The sequence below is a fragment of the Bos mutus genome, chromosome 2, assembly GCF_027580195.1.
Source record: "Bos mutus isolate GX-2022 chromosome 2, NWIPB_WYAK_1.1, whole genome shotgun sequence".
NCBI classification, from domain to species: Eukaryota; Metazoa; Chordata; class Mammalia; order Artiodactyla; family Bovidae; genus Bos; species Bos mutus.
Genome location: NC_091618.1, coordinates 128,251,154 through 128,268,159, shown reverse-complemented (window position 1 = coordinate 128,268,159; position 17,006 = coordinate 128,251,154). Strand labels below are relative to the sequence as shown.

At 37.2% G+C, this 17,006-nt stretch overlaps 1 protein-coding gene across 6 annotated transcripts in view; it reads right to left on the bottom strand.

Moving 5' to 3' along the window:
- The window catches only part of GULP1 (GULP PTB domain containing engulfment adaptor 1), a 332,692-nt gene that overhangs the window by 19,888 nt on the left and 295,798 nt on the right, over positions 1-17,006 (bottom strand). For all 6 annotated transcript variants that reach the window (XM_070359407.1, XM_070359405.1, XM_070359381.1 and 3 more), the window contains 2 exons: positions 14,484-14,600; positions 13,716-13,808 (listed from right to left, as the gene is read on the bottom strand). In XM_070359407.1, the coding sequence (XP_070215508.1) occupies positions 13,716-13,808; positions 14,484-14,600 (210 nt within the window). The remainder of the gene's footprint in view (positions 1-13,715; positions 13,809-14,483; positions 14,601-17,006) is intronic.

Below are 17,006 nucleotides of genomic sequence, written 5' to 3'. Positions count from 1 at the left end.
CTAACAGAAACAGAAGATATTAAGAAGAGGTGGCAAGAATACATAGAAGAACTGTACAAAAAAGATCTTAATGAACCCGATAACCATGATAGTGTGATAACTCATCTAGAGCCAGACATCCTGGAGTGCAAAGTGAAGTGGACCTTAGGAAGCATCATTGCGAACAAAGCTAGGGCAAGATGATGAAACCTGAGCCATTTCAAATACTAAAAGGTGATGCAGTTAGAGTGCTGCACTCAATATGTGAGAAAATTTGGAAAACTCAGCAGTGGTCACAGGATTGGAAAAGGTTAGTTTTCATTCCAATCCCAAAGAAAGGAAATGCCAAAGAATGTTCAAACTAGTGCACAATTGGACTCATCTCACATGCTAGCAAAGTAATGCTCAGAATTCTCCAAGCTAGACTTCAATAGTACATGAACTGAGAACTTCCAGATGTTCAGGCTGGAGCTGGATCATAGGAAAAGCAAGAGAGTTCCAGAAAAACATCTACTTCTGCTTCACTGACTACACTAAATCCTCTGTGTGGATCAGAACAAACTGCGGAAAATTCTTAAAGCGATGAGAATACCAGACCACCATATCTATCTCCTGAGAAACCTGTATGTATGTCAAGAAGCAACAGTTAGAACTGGACATGGAACAACGGACTGGTTCCAAATTGGGAAAGGAGTAGATCAAAGCTGTATATTGTCACCCTGCTTATTTAACTTATATGCAGAGTACATCATGTGAAATGCCAGGCTGAATGAAGCACAAGCTGGAATCAAGATTGCCAGGGGGAAATATCCATAACCTGAGATATGCAAATGACACCACACTTATGGCAGAAAGTGAAGAGGAACTCAAAAGCCTCTTGATGAAAGTGAAAGAGGAGAGTTTAAAAAGCTGGCTTAAAACTCAACATTCAGAAAACTAAGATAATAGCATCCAGTCCCATCACTTCATGCAAACAGATGAGGAAACAGTGACAGACTTTATTTTCTTGGGCTCCAAAATCAATGCAGATGGTGACTGTAGCCATGAAATTGAAAGATGCTTGCTCCTTGCAAGAAAATCTATGGCCAATCTAGACAGCATATTAAAAAGCAGAGACATTACTTTGTGGACAAAGGTCTATAGGGTCAAAGCTATTGTTTTTCCAGTAGCCATGTGTGGATGTAAGAGTCAGATCATAAAGAAAGCTGAGTGCCGAAGAATCGATTCTTTTGAACTGTGGTGTTGTAGACTCTTGAGAGTTTCTTGGACTCCTAGGAGATCAAACCGGCCAGTCCTAAAGGAAATAAATCTTGAATATTCATTGGGAGGACTGATGCTGAAGCTGAAGCTCCAATACTCTGGCCACCTGATGCAAAGAACTGACTCATTTGAAAAGACCTTGATGGTGGGAAAGATTGAAGGCAGGAGAAGAAGGAGACGACAGAGCATGAGATGGTTGGATGGGATCACTGACTCGATGGACATGAGTTTGAGCAAGCTCCAGGAGTTGGTGATCGACAGAGAAGCCTGGCGTGCTGCAGATCATGGGGTCATAATGAGTTGGACACGACTGAGAGACTGAACTGAACTGAAGTGTCAAAATGTGTTTTCAAGGGCCCCCCAAAGATGGTCTGGATGAGACCATTAAGAGAGGCCTAGGCCAAGGGCCTCCAATAAGGAGGCCTGTAAATGGAGGCACCTGGGCTGAAATGCAGCTACCTGTAACAGTGTGGCTGCCTGGGTGGGGCAGGGGCCAAGTCTTGGCCTGCAACTCCTCTGCACGCAACGCACTAAATCTGCAGTGGTGCCGGCAGCTTTCCCCCATGAGACTTGCCACAGAAAGACTTTGTAACTTTGTAGGGTCTGGAGGATTTGGCCTGGAGCCAGGCTTCTAGGCTACAAATCACACTGCAGATATTTTTCAGCACTAATAGGACTTGGTGGTAGCCAACACAAATCTGGCTTTTGACAAACTTCATGGTGAAAGGTGGTAAATAAAATTATAGTTAGGAGAAACAAGAAGCTTGAAAGCATCTTTAAAGTCGAAGTCATTTCACACATTTCAGGAAGCAGAGGGGGAAACAAGGCAGTGTAAAGTGAGAAATTTAAGCTGAGGAAAGCATTCAGTGTGGAAATAAGTCTATGACGGTCCAAATTATATAATTTATCACTATTAATACACACATGCATGCATGCTCAGTCACTAAGTCACCTCTGACTCTTGTGACCCCATGGACTGTAGCCCCCCAGGCTCCTCTGTCCATGGGATTTTCCAGGCAAGAACACTGGAGTGGATTGCCATTTCCTCCTCCAGGGGCTCTTCCTGACTCAGGGATTGAACTTGCGTCTCCAGCATTGGCAGGTGGATTCTTTACCCCTGATCCACCTGGGAAGGATATTAATGTGCATATACAGTTACACAATGATTGCTCTCCCTATTGATCTTCATAGACACCTATCTATAGATATGTGTACATGTATGCATGTATGTGTATAATTTTAAGATCTATTTTATGGTCTATATAATTTGCTGTAAAATTCTGTAGTTGATGGCAGCCTTTACGTAATTATAGGTAACAACTGTAAGTTCCTGGTGGACAAACCTTTGTCTTTCTAAATATTCTGTATAACAGATTACTTTGTATATAATAAACTGTCAATTAATATTTTTATCTAATTTATATTCCAGCAACTGTTTTAACTTAAATTGTAACTTGACAAGGACATCCGAATTGAGTAGAACATTATCCCTGGGATCATTTGGCTTATAAATGGGAGGACTCTATATTATGATTTGTATTGACCAAAATATATTACCAGGTTCCTCAAAGCAAACTGAAGCCCAGAAAAACCTAACTTAAAAGTGCTCTAGTGTTTTATCATAGTGTTAATACTTACATTCTACTTCCTCTGAGAACGTATACTTATATAAATGAAGAATGCATATCATATGAAAATAATAGAATATGTCAGTACCCCAGTTAAGAACTATTTTTACTCTCAATGGTAAAGCAGGGCTATCTATCAATAGCTTTAGTGTCCAAAGTTTAAAAATTCTAACACTAATTAATTCTTACTACTTTCCTTTTGCATGTACCCGTGTGCTGAGTCGCTTCAGTCGTGTCTGACTCTTTGCAACCCTATGAACCGTAGTCTGCCAGGCTCCTCTGTCAGGCAAGAATACTGACAGGGGACTCTCCAGGCAAGAATACTGGAGTGGGTAGCCATGCCTTCCTCCAGGGGATCTTCCCGACAGAGGGACTGAACCCATGTCTGTTATGCCTCCTGCATTTGCAGGTGGGTTCTTTACCACTAGCATTGCCTGGGAATGCGTTTCCTTTGGTCATCAGTAATCTACATTTGGTCCCCTAGGATTTTTTTGTTTGGGTCATACAGGTCTTTAAAACATTGATTCAGTTGTTTACAGGTTAATTTTAAGATTGTACCTTAAAAATCTAGAGAGTCTGTTTAGAAGTTAGAAAATCCAGAAAGTGGGCCCCAAAATTTATATAAAAATAATTCACTGGTATTGAGAAATAGCTGTGCCTTTTAAGTTGGTGTCTGCCCTCCAACTCCTCACTCTAACCCCTTGACTAGGACACACATTTATGCCACAGCCTGGGCTCTGCTGACATTTGTGTTTGTGATTCTTAACTTACAACAATTCAACTTAGGGAATTAGATATTCCATCTGATTCCTTTTAAGAATGAAATCTAAACCCAGCATGTTTAAATACACAGACATATTTCACTAGTGTCTGATTCTGCCCCAATCTATTAGGCCTGGTAAATAAGAATAAGAGTATGTGACTACAGCCCTTAAATGGCATACAGTGGCATTTGGGGCACTGGATAAATATTTTGAGTAGTATCTCTGAAGTTAAGGGTTCAGGAACTAGTCATTCTTTAATATTCCATTTTTAAGTGCTTGAGAATTTTTTTTTTTTAAGAAATGAAATACACAGCTCAGATAAAAATGGCTTGATATTTTTTTAGGCTGGGTGTTGTGTCAATATTTTGATAGATGGCTAGAAACCAAAATTTTGGAACTTTGCTACAGAAGTTGATGGCACTACCGTTTAATCCTTTTATGCTCACAATTATAAGTGCTTTGGTCTTTAGGAAGTTTCATGGGATCTGAATTACTATACTAAGGGAAATGAGGAAATCTATGCTCAACAATTATATGTTAATTATGCAGGAGTTGTTAGGTTATTCAGACATATTAATAATGAGTGTCCATAATTAAGATTTATAGCTATTATAGTTTTAAAGCTCTTTCTTTCAGTGAGTAAAGACTTGGTATATTAGGCCATGATGAATATTTCAACTGTGATATCTGCCTAAGAATGACAATGATGAGACATCATAAAAGGGTTTGAATCCTATCAGTTAATATTGAATACATTTAAACAATAACAAAAAAATGCATTAAAGATTAGAAATATTAGAATGATACTGAAATTTTATTTTATGCTGCTAGTTATTTTGGCAGTATAAATCTCGAGAGACTCTTTTAAAACATAAAAAAATAATTTCAAGATTAAAACATGATTTATCACAATCATTAAAATAGTAGAATTTAAAATTCTACTTAGAATTATATTTAAAAAATAAATTCTTTGGATTCATATTTTCAATATAGATGCCTAGCTCTTCCAGGTATCCGGAACAAGAAGAGATCAAATGACTTGATTAGGTACTCATTGTAAGAACAGGAATGAAATATATTTTTCTTCACATTAGACAGGGTTTAGTTCTTTACAACCATCACTTGTAAAAGTGACAGTTGTGAAAGTGAAGTTGTGAACTGGTTAATTCAAATGTTCTTGAATCAATGTTCATGTTTAAACTTTATGCTTTTGTTTAAAGATTCACATTTGGTTTGTTGTGTAATTGAAAGTTTTCACAATCTGCCCTTACCCATCTTCAATAGCAGTTGAGACAACCCCAGAGGAAGATAAATAGGCAGTTTTATTTACCCACAACGAAATATACAGTTTAGGGTATAATTTGCCCTATCAAGTCTAATCAGAGGCCACACAGTTGATTACGCAAAGGTAGACTTTTATCCAGTAACAGTTGGTTTAATTGAAAGGGAGACATTTATTTTACTCAGCAAGAGAAAGTCCAGTATTTCTTAGGACTGCAATTTTATTCATTTAACTTCCTGGCAATGATCTGATTTGGTTAAAATCTTCTATAGCCAGAAAAGTAAAATGTAAGCATGTAAACACAAGAATCATGAACAATTTGATTTAACTTGCTATGTCCACATCTTATAATGGAACGATCTTCTGGAGTGCTCACAAGGCTAAGAGGGCAGAATAAACCTTTTTTTTTTTTTTTTTTTTTCTGATATAAATACAGGCAGCACTGCCATGTGAATGTAACAAATGGAAATCAGATTGTCCCTAGTTAATTAGTACCAAATGGTGGAAAACCCAACCTCTAATCTATTGCCAAACCACCAGAACACAGCAAACAGCACAGTCAAGCAACGGAAATTTCTCAGTGTATCTAAATTACTGTATAAAATAAAGACCCAGTTTCTAAAACCAATGAAAAGATTTCCACAATTTCAATATGATACAGAGGTATGTAATATGGGTACTATCAAAGGATATTTCATTTGCCAGCAAAGGAACCCAAAATTGAATCATCCAAGTGGTGTTTAGGAGACTTATAAGCATTCTGGTTGTTAAGGACAAGTTTAAAGACAACATGCCAATTTACATAAGAAAAGATGAAAAATAGGAGTAGGCTTTCATTTAGTATGAGGAATTGGTTTCAAGTGAAAGAGTTTCGGATATATAATGGTATACAGTTTTGTGGTTAGAAATGTGCTTTAATATAATAATTATTTAATCATTATATATTATTATATAATACAATAATACTGAGCACAAAAAAGTCTCTTATTTTGGTTTCCTTAGCTAGAACTATGTGAAAGTGAAAGTGTTAGTTTCAGTCATATCTGACTCTTTGCAGCCCTATGGACTGTAGCCCACCAGACTGCTCTGTCCTTGGAATTCTCCAAAGAATACTGGAGTAGGTAGTCATTTCCTTCTCTAGGGGACCTTCTCCACCCAGGGATTGAGTCTAGGTATCCTGTATTGCTGGCAGATTCTTGACTATCTGAGCCACCAGAGAAGCTAGAACTAAAATCTCAACACTAAATTTTATACTGGGTATATTAACTACAATAAACAATAGTCCAAATAATGACAGAAAAAGAGCACTTTTAAATCAACTACTGTATCATGGGGCTTCCCAGGTGACTCAGTGGTAAAGAATCCTCCTGCAAATGCAGGAGATATGAGTTTGATCTCTCAATCAGTAAGATTCCTGGAGAAGGAAATGTTCTCATCTACACAGTGACTCCTTAGAGTACAAAGATTCTCCATGTGGAACATTCTACTCAACAAGGCCTCACATTTTTAATCTATGATTTGATATAGAATAATGAGGAACTAAAGAGCCTCTTCATGAAAGTGAAAAAGGAGAGTGAAAAAGCTCTCTTAAAACTCAACATTCAGAAGGCTAAGACATGGCATCCAGTCCCATCACTTCATGCCAAATAAATGGGGAAACAATGGAAACTGTGACAGCCTTTATTTTCTTGGGCTCCAAAATCACTGGAGCAGTGGACAGTGAGTGCAGCCAGGAAATTAAAAGACATTTGCTCCTTGGAAGAAAGGCTATGACAAACTTAGATAGCACATTAAAAAAGCAGAGACACTACTTTGCTTACAAAGGTCTGTCTAGTCAAAGCTATGGTTTCTCCAATAGTCATGGATGTGAGAGTTGGACTATAAAGAAGCTGAGCACTGAAGAATTGATGCTTTTGAACTGTGGTGTTGGAGAAGACTCTTGAGAGTCCCTTGGACTCCTAGGAGATCAAACCAGTCAATTCTTGAGGAAATCAACTCTGAATATTCATTGGAAAGACTGATGCTAAAGCTGAAGCTTCAATTATTGACCACCTGATGTGAAGACCTGACTCATTAGAAAAGATCTTGATGCTGGGCAAAATTAAAGGCAGGAGGAGAAGGAGACAACAGAGGATGTCTCCTTAGTTGGGGACATCCCCAACCAAGATGGTTTGATGGCATCACCAACCCAAAGGACATGAGTTTGAGCAAGCTCTGGGAGATGGTAAAGGATAGCGAAGCCTGGTGTGCTGCAGTCCATGGGGTCACAAAGAGTTGGACATAACTGAGAGACTGAAAAACAACAAGAAATTCATTGGAAGTATTGATGCTGAAGCTGAAGCTCCAGAACTTTGATTACCTGATGCAAAGAGCCAAGTCACTGGAAAAGACCCTGATGCTGGGAAAGATTGAAGGCAGGAGGAGAAAGGGGTCAATAGAAGATGAGATATTTGGATGGCCTCACTGACTCAATGTACATGAGTTTGAGCAAATGCTGGGAGATAGTGAAGGACAGGGAAGCCTGGCATGCTTCAGTTCATGGGGTCAAAAAGAGTTGGATATGAGTGAGTGACTGAATAAAAACAGCAAAGAAGGATTACCATCTATAAGACTGAAATTTCCTAATAGAAAATCTGATCCTCTAAACTATTATTCTATATTACAGAAAGCTGCATGGCGCTGGAGCATTGGCTGCACATGGACGTCACCAGATGGTCAACACCAAAATCAGATTGATTATATTCTTTGCAGCCAAAGATGGAGAAGCTCTATACATTCAGCAAAAACAGGACTGGGAGCTGACTGTGGCTCAAATCATGAACTCCTTATTGCCAATGTCAGACTTAAATTGAAGAAAGTAGGGAAAATCATTGAGGTAAAACTAAATTAAATCCCTTATGATTATACGATAGAAGTGACAAATAGATTCAGGGATTAGATGTGATAGACAGAGTGCCTGAAGAACTATGGACAGAGGTTCATGACATTGTACAAGAGGCAGGGATCAAGACCATCCCTAAGAAAAAGAAATGCAAAAAGGCAAAATGGTTGTCTGAGGAGGCCTTACAAATAGCTGAGAAAAGAAGAGAAGTGAAAGGCAAAGGAGAAAAGGAAAGATATAAGCATCTGAATGCAGAGTTCCAAAGAATAGCAAGGAGAGATAAGAAAGCCTTCCTCAGAGATCAATGCAAAGAAATAGAGGAAAACAACAGAATGGGAAAGCCTAGAGATATCTTCAAGAAAATTAGAAATACCAAGGGAACATTTCATGCAAAGATGGTCACAATAAGGGACAGAAATGCTATGGACCTAATAGGAGCAGAAGATATTAAGAAGAGGTGGCAAGAATACAAAGAAGAACTATACAAAAAAAGATCTTCATGACCCAGATAATCATGGTGGTGTGATCACTCACCTAGAGCCAGACATCCTGGAATGCAAAGTCAAGTGGGCCTTAGGAAGCATCACTATGAACAAAGCTAGTGTAGGTGATCGAATTCCAGTTGAAGTATTTGAACTCCTAAAAGATGATGCTGTGAAAGTGCTTCATTCAATATCCCAGCAAATTTGGAAAACTCAGGAGTGGCCAAAAGATCAGTTTTCATTCCAATCCCAAAGAGAGGCAATGCCAAAGAATGCTCAAACTACCACACAACAGCACTCATCTCACACGCTAGTAAAGTAATGCTCAATATTCTCCAAGGCAGGCTTCAACAGTATGTGAACTGTGAACTTCCAGATGTCCAAGTTGGATTTAGAAATGGCAGAGAACCAGAGATCAAATTGCCAACATCCATTGGATCATCGAAAGAGCAAGAGAATTCCAGAAGAACATCTACTTCTGCTTTATTGACTATGCCAAAGCCTTTGACTATGTGGATCACAACAAACTATGAAATATTCTTCAAGAGATGGCAATACCAGACCACCTGACCTGCCTCCTGTGAAATCTGTATGCTGGTCAAGAAGCAACAGTTAGAACTGGACATGGAACAACAGACTGGTTCCAAATTGGAAAAGGAGTACATCAAGGCTGTATATTGTCACCCTGCTTATTTACCTTATATGTAGAGTATATCATGAGAAATTATTGGCTGGATGAAGCACAAGCTGGAATCAAGAGTTCCAGGAGAAATATCAATAACCTCAGATATGCAGATGACACCACCCTTATGGCAGCAAGTGTAGAGGAACTAAAGCGCCTCTTGATGAAAGTGAAAGAGGAGAGTGAAAAAGTTGGCTTAAAACTCAACATTCAGACAACTAAGATCATGGCATCTCATCCCATCACTCCATGGCAAATAGATGGGGAAACAATGGAAACTTTATTTTGGGGGGCTCCAAAATCATTGCAGATGGTGACTGCAGCCATGAAATTAAAAGATGCTTGCTCCTTGGAAGAAAACCTATGACCAACCTAGAGAGAGCATATTAAAAAGCAGAGACATTATTTTGCAGATAAAAGTCTGTCTAGTCAAAGCTTTGGTTTTTCCAGTAGTCATGTATGGATGTGAGAGGTGGACTATAAAGAAAACTGAGCAGCTAAGAATTTATGCTTTTGAACTGTGATATTAAACAAGATTCTTAAGAGTCCCTTGGACAGCAAGGAGATCCAACCAGTCCATTCTAAAGGAAATCAGTCTTGAATATTCATTGGAAGGACTGATGTTGAAATTGAAACTCCAATACTTTGGCCATCTGATGCAAAGAACTGAGTCTTGGAAAAGACCCTCATGCTGGGAAAGACTGACGGCAGGAATACAAGGGGACAACAGAGGATGAGATGGTTGGACAGCATCACCAACCCAATGCACGTGAGTTTGAGCAAGCTCTGGGAGTTGGTAATGGACAGGGATGCCTGGTGTGCAGCAGCCCATGGGGTCAAGACTGAGTGACTGAACTGAATTGATGGTACAGAAATTCAGCTTTTTAACTGTGTATCATTTACTAGGGTAGATGGCTTGTTATCTTTTAGTTATCTATAAATTTTACCAAAAGTGTTTATTTTTCTGATTCTTCCCATAATTAACTTTATCTGCTACTTCATTATACACTGATGTGACAAGAATAGCATCCATACCAGTAATTCACATTATTTTCATTTTCTACATTATTTTTAATACCATAAAACTCCAAAATTCTGTTCCTACTTTTGTTCTCTTTCCTTCCTCTCGTAAAGATTATTAATGCTGAGATTAGAGATAAATCTTCTATTTTACTTTGACTAGCAGTTGCTTGATGTGGACTATATTGTGTTTGACTGGCAAATTCTGATATTTCAGAAAACTGCTGCATTAAGTATTTATTTTTACAAGCCAAATTATGGTATCACACTATTTATAGAGAACCATTTTTGAACTGGAGTTAGCAAAAGAATTATTACTTCTGTGTGATTTAGGAAAGTTTGGCTCCTGGGAGAATCAAGGTTTCTTTTGGGTGAAGAGTCATCTGTGTTAGGGGTTCTTCTCATTACTACACACCGAAAACTCATGGAGAATCTGAAGCCAAATTAATCCTATATAACAACCCCCCCATATTGTAATTTCAGCATGCATAATGGGATTCATAATTTACTTCTATGCTTTTCAATTAATATATTAATTGCTGGCTAATCTTTTAAACAAACTGCCAAAATTTTAGCAATTTTGGAGCATTCTAGCTTCAGTCCTCTGAGAAAAAAACAAACAAAATGTGTCGAATCTCATTTCTGGAGTTATAAGTCCAACGGTGATTTTCTGTATGTGAACTTTGCTAGACTCTGTGAGGTACCTGGTGTTCCAGCAGTGTGTCCTGTAAAATTAATGCTCACACTTCCTGCCTGGAAAATCCCATGGATGGAGGAGCCTGGTAGGCTGCAGTCCATGGGGTCACAAAGAGTCAGACACGACTGAGCGACTTCCCTCTCACTTTTCACTTTCATGCGTTGGAGAAGGAAATGGCAACCCACTCCAGTGTTCTTGCCTGGAGAATCCCAGGGACGGGGGAGCCTGGTGGGCTGCTGTCTATGGGGTCGCACAGAGTCGGACACGACTGAAGTGACTTAGCAGCTTCATAAGAAAGTACATATGTAAAACATTGCCAACTTTATGGAAATTTGCTGTACTATAGGCCCATTATAAGCTATTAGAAAAGAGATACATATATTTTACATTTATATTTTAATTATTTAGAATTTTCATTATTTTTCAAATTCAATTTCAAAAGTTTGAATCATTAGTAAACCTTCAGAAGAGTGGATATTTATGAGCATAGGAATATTTCATAATTACTAAATAATTGTGGTTGTGGTTTAGTTGCTAAGTCGTCTCCGACTCTTGAAATCCCAGGCAGGAGTCCATGGGATTCTCTAGGCAAAAATATTGGAGTGGGTTGCCATTTCCTTTTCCAGGGGATCTTCCTGACTCAGGAATTGAACCCTGGTCTCCTGCATTGCAGGAAGGTTCTTTACTGACTAAGCTACGAGGTAGGTAATTTAATTTAATTTATTTTATTTTTAATATAAGAAAAAGGGAGATAATTTTAACAGGGATGGCATACAGATGGACTGAGTTTTACATTAATTTATTTCTCAGCTACATAACTACAATGAAAATTAAAGGCAAAAATATTTGTGCATAGTCTCTTCAAAAAGATGTTAAAAAGTTAATAAATGCCTATAACAGAATATTCAAATCAGGTATCTTTAGCAATTTGAAAATGTTGAGTCACTTTTTTTTAAAGAATCAAATTCTATTTTTTAATCTTAAGAAGGTGTATTAGCAATTTCAAAAATCACATAAGACTTTAGGAGTTGAAAAGTTATGAGACAAGTAATTTTTTAAAAGTTAAAGAAAAAATATAGACATAGATATTACCACAATAAAAGAATGTAAGTAGATTGTAAAATTATAATTTGAGCTAGTGGCAAAATGATCAATAAGGTAATAAATTTTCTACACGTGTATTAAGTACAAAAGAATGGTTTAGAGAAAATTATTTCTCTTTTTTTCACAGGATGGTTTATAAGACTTTCAATGAGATGCAAACAAGGGTTACTCCATTAAGGGACTAAAGGTTGAAGAGCTGATGTTCTGCCTCGTGGTGGGGAAGGCAATAACAAAATCATCATTTTGATGAGAAGTAAATGATGATGGTAGTAAAGATAAACACTCAATGAACATGAACTTGAGCACACTGTGGGAGGTAGTGAAGGACAGGGAAGCCTGGAATGCTGCAGTCCCTGGGGTCAGACATGACTGAGCAACTAAACAACAACAACAACAAAAACCCATAGAGCTATTCTGTGATAAAGTCAGAGCTTGAAGAGAATGCTTCTGCACCTCGCTGTGCATTACAGAGGTACACAGCAACTTTCTAAATAAGTTGCTCTCACCTTGGCTATATCAACCCCACGGTTACAAAGTATATGCCAAGCGATGGACACAACTCTTTCAGTGTGGAAGATGGAAAAGTGTCAGTTTAGAAAAAAACAGAAGTTTTTGGATCCGTTTCCAGGGGACACCAAATTTAAAACTTCTTACAGAGGCATTCTTCATGGTAATGAACTGGTGAAATAGACTCTAGTGTTGTTGTTTAGTCACTGAGTCATGTCTGACTCTTTGTGACCCCATGAACAATAGCACGCTAGGCTTCTCTGTCTTTCCCCATCTCCTGGAGTTTGCTCAAATTCATGTCCATTGAGTCAGTGATGCTATCTAACCATCTCATCCTCTGTAACCCCCCTTCTCCTCCTGCCTTCAATCTTTCCCAACAGCAGGGTCTTTACCAATGAATTGACTCTCCACATCAGGGTGGCCAAAGTATTAGAGCTTCAGTTTCAGCATCAGTTCTTCCAATGAATATTCATGGTTGATTTCCTTTAAGTGAAATATTCTAGTAGCAATTCTAGATAGCATTAATCATATATATATATATATATATATATATATATATATATATATATATATAAAGAGTTTGCCTAAGGACAACTGAAATTGACTTGCAAATGAAAATCTGCAGCAGAAAATTCTTTCCAGCGGTTTGTAAATGCCATAGTTGAGTTTCAATTCATAGTATCATATCAAAAGTTATATATATGAAAATTTCTAAATGCAAAATATAATATACACTTTAATGGAGAATATCAATACAGATAACTCTAAAAGAAAATAAGATTCCGAAGTATATTTTGCCTACAGAAAGTATCAACTGTTTTAAATTCTATCTATCCCCCTCCAAAAAATTCCTTTAACCAAATCAGAAAATAATGGCATCATACATTAAGATGAGAAAATGATTTCAAATGTATGCTAAACCAAAAATAAATAATTTAACTATAAATGTACGGAGTGTTATCTGCATAGACTATCACTGGTTTTTGTGTGTGAAATATAACTGTGTCAGTCACAGTAGGAGCCCTTGCTATATAATATGAGAAACCAATTCGATCTTGTTAAGAGTCCAGCTTCTATAATGAAGTTTAGAACTCCAAGGGTAGATTGGCTTGGGTCATTAAATCTAACTTCAGGAAATAGTAATCAATTGGAATGAAAGAAAGAGGAAAAAATCAAATAGAGGGTTGAATTATTTTAGAGAAAAGAGCAGCATGGAAAAACAACTCTGATCTGAGCTACCTAGGTAATTTTAACTTTTAAATTAATCTTATTTAGCACCTTTTATCTCTATCTAGGTTTAGTTTTAAATGACTGATCTCAGAATATTATTAATATTTGAACTATTGCAGAGCTGATGATCCAGACATGATTTATCATCATGAAATCATGTTTCTTTAAGGAAAACCATGCATGTATTCTATATACTTACTGGAGGTGTTGATACTTGGGTTATTCTTAACTGGTTTTCCAAATCTTGTACTTTGTTTTTAAGTTCCATATTTTCTGTTTCTAAGTCTTGAATCTAAAAAGTAAATGATTATTGAACAATCTTCAGACATTTATTCTTGGAAAATATTGGCTGTTAAATTGGCTACATTAATGAATAGGATTTCACATTATTTAAACTTTTAATGTATTTTTTTGTGCATTGGGTGAAATTTATTTTATAAAGCTTGAGCTATATCATAGAATTCAAGGTCACTGGAAAGACATACTATTAAATTTAAAATATGTTTTTACGTGTGTGCAAATTTCTTGTTCCTAATACCTCTGTGTTTTCCTGTAGCACTATGCAAGCTGTACCCATAATCGTGCAGTACAACCGCAAGACAGTGAAACTTGCTTATGATGATTTTGAAGAGTGGAGAAAGGGTGTAATTTAATTATAAAGGAATCTGATCTGCATGGGAAACCACTTACCCAGCATCTGCTGCTTCTGCTGCTCTGATCCCCATGAGAAGCATCAGGAAGTGAAACAAAGTCACATGAGAACACTAAGTTCTTGTGGGAATTCAATATAAAATGGTTAAAAACTGTGCAGGGGATCAGGAACAAAAAATTATAGGAACACAGTGAAAGCAGTTCCAATCGGTGTGGGGGAAATTGAATGGCAGGGCTTCTAAATTTGTTTGATGGTATGCAAGTTTCCCTGTACTTACATCATATAAATGCAAAATGACAAGCTTAGTTTACTCACTCTTTTCTGTAACCCTGCAATCTGTTTTCTTGTTTCAACATCTTTTCCTCCAGATTCTAGAAATTTCCTGTACGCCAGGTCAAATGCTTGGCCGATTGTTAATGTTATCTCTTCAGCCTTTGTACAAACCAAACAAAGAAGATTTGCAGTTTAATAATAATCTGTTAGAACATTTTTTGAATCAAGAAAAACATTAACATGACATATTTCAAAAGGGCAATGTCTAGGCGCAGAAGTGTAGTAAATGAGCAAAAGTAATCTATGCTAACATAATCATTCAAAGCCTAAGCATGCATGACATAAAAGAGAAGTGTTTTGGATATTAAATGAATAGCTGTTGAAGTTCGAAGCAAGAGTCCTATCCAGATTCTCATCTCTTTTATCATAGCATTTCCCCTACTAGTTTGTTTTTCTCCTTTCCTCAAATATTTAGTGCCTAGTAAATGAAAGCACAGTGCCAACTGCAGTTTTTCTCGTAGCTTTGCTACTTATTTTGTTTCCTAGTGAAGAGGGTTTGTTAAACCTGGAAGGTAACTTGAAAGAGGTTGGTTGGGTGGTGTCTGTGGAAAACCTGAGGTGTGCCTGCTCTAAAGGGAGCAGCTGCTATTCAGTTCCAGTTAACTGTTGGAAATGAGCAATTCCAACCCAGAGGTGTCAATTTTAAATATGTGAGATGAGACCAAAAATCTGAATTTTCATATGGAAAATTTTAAGTGGTAGTAAACAAAATTTTTAAAACACAGTGCTGACTGAAAAACTATCTGTCATCTGAATTTGGCCTCATAAAACAATTACCTCTGGCCTATTTACTAGGAACTGCCCCAGATAGTCTAAGTCTACTAGCTCATTTTTTCCCAATGATATTTCAGCTGATATCACTGAAATGTGATGTCTTAGTGGGAACAGTGTAAACACTAAATAAAGATTTATTAAATTAACATTATAAAAAAATTTGGTAAAGGCATTAATTGATTTAATGCATCACAAATATTTCATATTTAATGGTGAGAACTCCAGATGACATAACAACTGGTAGCAATATTAAATCTTGTAAATACCCTGCTTTTACTAATCTACAAATCTTAAAATTTTGCTATATTCTATATGCAATCTAAATTAAAAATGTTTTATAAATGAAGCTTACTTAATTAAGACATTGTTATTTTTGTAGTTCACTATTCATTTACAAAGGCTGTTAAACATAAAAAATGTTATAGAGTCTAACCTGGTGAATTAAAAAATGCAAAATACATGCCTACACTTATATAAGAAGACTGTCTTACAAAAAAGATGGAAAATAAGCTATGTTAAAGAATACTATATAATACTGAATAAATTAAAATGAGCTTAATGTATCTTCTTAATAAGACAATGTGTTTTCCTCAAATTCTCAAGGTGTATAAGACAGAGAATTATTTAAATAACATGGTTGATTCATCACTAATATCTGACTTCATTATTGGTTGTTTACAATAATAATTTTTAAAAACCACATTCACTTTTTATAGTATGACATATTTTTAATTAAGGTGGCATTTTTGTTGTTGGTCAGTTGCTCAGTAGTGTCCGATTTTGCAACCCCATGGACCGCACCACATCAAATTTACCTGTTGTTCACCATCTCCCAGAGTTGCAAAAACTCATGCCCACTGAATCACTGATGCCATCCAACCATCTCACCCTCTGTCGTCGCCTTCTCCTCCTGCCCTCAATCTTTCCCAGGATCAGGGTCTTTTTAAATGAGTCAGCTCTTCGAATCAGGTGGCCAAAGCACTGGAGCTTCAGCTTTAGCGTCAGTCCTTCCAATGAATACTCAGGACTGATTTCCTTCAGGATAGACTATTGGATCTCCTTGCAGTCCAAGGGACTCTCAGGAGTCTTCTGCAACACCACAGTTCAAAAGCATCAATTCTTTGGCGCTCAGCCTTCTTTACGTTCCAACTCGCACATCCATATGTGACTACTGGAAAAAACAAGCTTTGACTAGACAGACCTTTGTCAGCAAAGTAATGTCTCTGCTTTTTAATATGCTGTCTAGGTTTATCATAGTTTTTCTTCCAAGGAGCAAGTGGCTTTTAATTTCATGGCTGAAGTCACCATCTGCAGTGATTTTGGAGCCCAAGAAAATAAAGTCTGTCACAGTCTCCATTGTTTCCTCATTTATTTGCCACAAAATGATGGGACCAGATGGCATGGTTTTTATTTTTTAAATGTTGAGTTTTAAGTCAGCTTTTTCACTCTCCTTTTTCACTTTTATCAAGAGGCTCTTTATAGTTCTCTTCACTTTCTGCCATAAGGGTGGTGTCATCTGCATATCTGAGGTTATGGATATTTTTCCTGGCAATCTTGATTCCAGCTTGTGCTTCATCCAGCCCAGCACTTCTCATGATATACTCTGCATAGAAGTTAACTAAGCAGGATGACAATACACAGCCTTGATGCACTCCTTTCCCAATTTGGAACCAGTCTGTTGTTCCATGTCAGGTTCTAACGGTTGCTTCTTGGCCTGCATACAGGTTTCTC